At 49.8% G+C, this 3,060-nt stretch overlaps 1 protein-coding gene across 1 annotated transcript in view; it reads right to left on the bottom strand.

Moving 5' to 3' along the window:
- Positions 1-3,053, bottom strand: part of CHPF2 (chondroitin polymerizing factor 2) — a 3,741-nt gene extending 688 nt beyond the window's left edge. The window contains exons 1-4 of the mRNA XM_010175644.2: positions 2,941-3,053; positions 1,722-2,286; positions 1,096-1,278; positions 1-808 (exon numbers count right to left, since the gene is read on the bottom strand). The exon at positions 1-808 is cut by the window's left edge and continues 688 nt beyond it. Coding sequence (XP_010173946.1) covers positions 1-808; positions 1,096-1,278; positions 1,722-2,114 — 1,384 coding nt within the window. The 5' untranslated portion in view covers positions 2,115-2,286; positions 2,941-3,053. The remainder of the gene's footprint in view (positions 809-1,095; positions 1,279-1,721; positions 2,287-2,940) is intronic.
- Positions 3,054-3,060: the final 7 nt, after the last annotated feature.

Here is a 3,060-nt window from a genome sequence, read left to right as displayed (position 1 = left end):
GGTTCAGGAACTCCATGTTGATTTCTGTCCAGACACTGGCCAAGAAGAACAGCGTATCCACAGGGTGCTTCTTCGAGACTATGTCCATGAGTTTCACTTGCGATGGCACCTCAGTTTTAACACTAATCCAGGGGATTTTAACTTCTGCATAGCGTTTCTCCAGCTCTCCTACCATGGCTTTGACTCCAGCAAACACATCCACCTGACTGACTCGCTGGGCATCATAGGGATGGTAGATGAAAAGCAAAGTCAGCAAGGCGTTATCATGCGTGTCCAGTGTGTTCATAGCAAACATATCCAGGAAGTTTGCCACAAAATCCAGGTCCTGCACTGTCAAGGGAAGCACCAGTTGCACCCGTGTGGCCTCTGTCACATATGGCATGGGAATAATTTCCACTTTACTTAAGGGACGCACCAAGCTCACTCGTTTGGCCAGAACATGACTGTGGCCTTTTTGGGTCACTGCCTCCAGCAGTAGGTCCAGTGTGTATTCCATGCCCCGTGTTGGGTCAAAACGTCGATAACCATTCAGCAACTGTCGCTTGCTGAAGCGGAGCAGAGGCTGGTAGCGACTGTTAAGTTGCTCAAGTGCGGACTCAATGATTTCACTGACATCTGCTTTGCTGGCTCCAGAGAGCTCACACTTTGGGGAGCCATCAGGACAGGAGAAGAGGTGCTGCTCAGTGAAGTAGTCCCAGCTGATGACCTCAAAACGTGACTTTGGAATAAACGGGGCATTAATGCCCACAGGCCATGTCAAGCCAGCCTCACCTGCAGGGGTCAACGACGTCAGGTTCCTGATCTGCATCTGTGCAAACAGAGAACACACACTGATCCCCACCGCCTTCTCAAAGAGGGGTCCAGCCCATCTCCCTCCCAGGCCTGCCTGACTACCTAGAACCGTCTCTTGGTAGCATCACACCAGCAGTTCTGGGTAACGTAACGTCAGGAGTGCTATTTCTGAGATGCAGGACTATGCCCTGTGTCTGGCTGACGGTCACCGACAAACAGAAGCAATAATCTTCCTTCACTGCGTTGAAAGAAGAGGAAACCTGTTTGGACAAGGAGTTTTTGCAGCTATCCCTCACCACATACCTGGAGGTCCTGGATCTCCTGGTAGGCTCTGTGCAGCTGGATCCTGCGGAAGTGCTTGTGCAGCCGGTACATCAGGGTCATGTCGGAAACAGGGTGCACAGCAAGAGCTGCTTGGAACTCTTCTTCTTCCTCCTTCTCCGGCTCGGTATTTTTGGCCAGTTCATAGGTGTGATAATGCTGGCCCTGACGCAGACAAGAGCCAGAAAGACCAGTATAGAACTCAAGTTCACAGAGAAGCCTTCCCTTGCCCCAGACATGCACTTGCCCCTTTCCACGCTGACTGCAGTACTCAGAGAGGAAAATAGAAGAGCTGTCCACCACCACATCGCCCATACTACACGCCCACTTCCTTCTTGGTACCAATGTGCCCTTTATCTGACCTCCAAAAATCTGTGGATCAGCATTGGCTAGTAGGCTGAGAATCAAATACAGTATGTGCTCTCCCCTCAATGTCTCAGCTTTGATTATGGGCCTGTCCCCAAAGCTGCCACACCACACAGCCCTGTCTTCCTCTGTAACTCAGGGAGGCTCACAGTAAAGCCCCTTTGCTATGCAGCAGGGAACGAGTAAGAGCACGGGTTCTGTCAGGCTTAGCTAACACAAAACCCTGAGAAAGGAGGGAGTACCTGGAGCTGAGAAACACAAGTGATGCCAAGGAAATCAATGATGCAACGTCCCAGCCACTCATCTGGCCGCACACTAAGGATCTCATTGCGACAGCTGTCCAGGTGTGGATGGAGCTTAAGCAGCAGGCTGCGGGAGATCAGGTAGCCAAAGCCACCGTGGCAATAGCGGGCCTGCTCATCTCCCCCAATAAACTCCTCTGCTCGTCCCAGGTAGACGTCTTGGTTAATACTTAGGTGTGTCACCAGAGCCTTGACTTGTTCAGCCTGGGCATAGGTGTCATCCTGCATGATGTAGAACCAGTCATAGTCAGAACCAAAATGCTGATGGATATAGTGCACAGTCTCATACATGAGCCAAATGGGACGCTCATCCCCGTGGGCCACCAGCACCATGCCATGAGGCACCTTGGCGCTGCGCAACCCTGTAAAGTACAGCAGGCGGGGGAAGTGATGGGCTACGGTCTTGTTCACTGCCACCGCCAACGTATTCAGGGTAGCCTTGGAGGTCAGCACAGCCACAAACAGTCTCTCATGGAATCCCAATTCTGTCTGGATGTAGCGAGTTCTGTAAAGGAAGGACACAGCTACATGACTGACAGCTGAATGACAAAAAAATCAAAGGATTATGGCAACTTAGGATAAATCTTTATCTGATGGAGTTTACCAACAGTGAAAAACCTAAAAGTAGAGTTTTAAGAGAAGACTCACTAGCAAAAAAATCACATTTTGTAAAAACACTTGCGTCCTTCAAGGAAACTACAACCTCACATCACTTATCTGAGCTAGGAAACTGTGCTAGTGTAAGTTAAAAAAACCCCAAAACCACAAAAACCCAAACAAAACCCAGAACTAACCACTTGCAAGTCACATACATCATTATTAATTGCTCAAAATTTTCCCAATGAATAGACTGGTTAGAAAAGTTTGAAGAATAATTTAACATGTTCTATGAGACACAAGTAGCAAAAGAAGAAATATTCTCAACCTTCCTGGATGGTTCTGTTGCCTCTTTTTTTTTTTTTTTTTAAATTAACTTCCTAGATGCTTCTCTCGCACCCTCTCAGGGTGACCATCTCAGCCACTGCCTCGCTGCAGGAGGCTGTTCCTACATAACCCATTCCAAGGGGCACACTCCACCCTGAGCCCGTTAACTCATGGGCAGATTTAGAACCACAAATACCACCCAAACGCGAGGATTTTCCCAAACCCCGGATCTCACCTGAGCACTTTTTTGTAAGGCTTGTTGGGGTCTCGGTAGTACGGGACGATCCTGGGCCTGAAGTCCTCGTGGGCCGGGCCCGGCCCTCCATCCGCTGCCTCGGGGTGCGCTGCGCCGGCG

Source organism: Antrostomus carolinensis, unplaced genomic scaffold (genome assembly GCF_000700745.2).
Source record: "Antrostomus carolinensis isolate BGI_N321 unplaced genomic scaffold, ASM70074v2 scaffold51889, whole genome shotgun sequence".
Lineage (NCBI taxonomy): Eukaryota > Metazoa > Chordata > Aves > Caprimulgiformes > Caprimulgidae > Antrostomus > Antrostomus carolinensis.
This window is presented reverse-complemented; position numbering and strand designations above follow the sequence as displayed.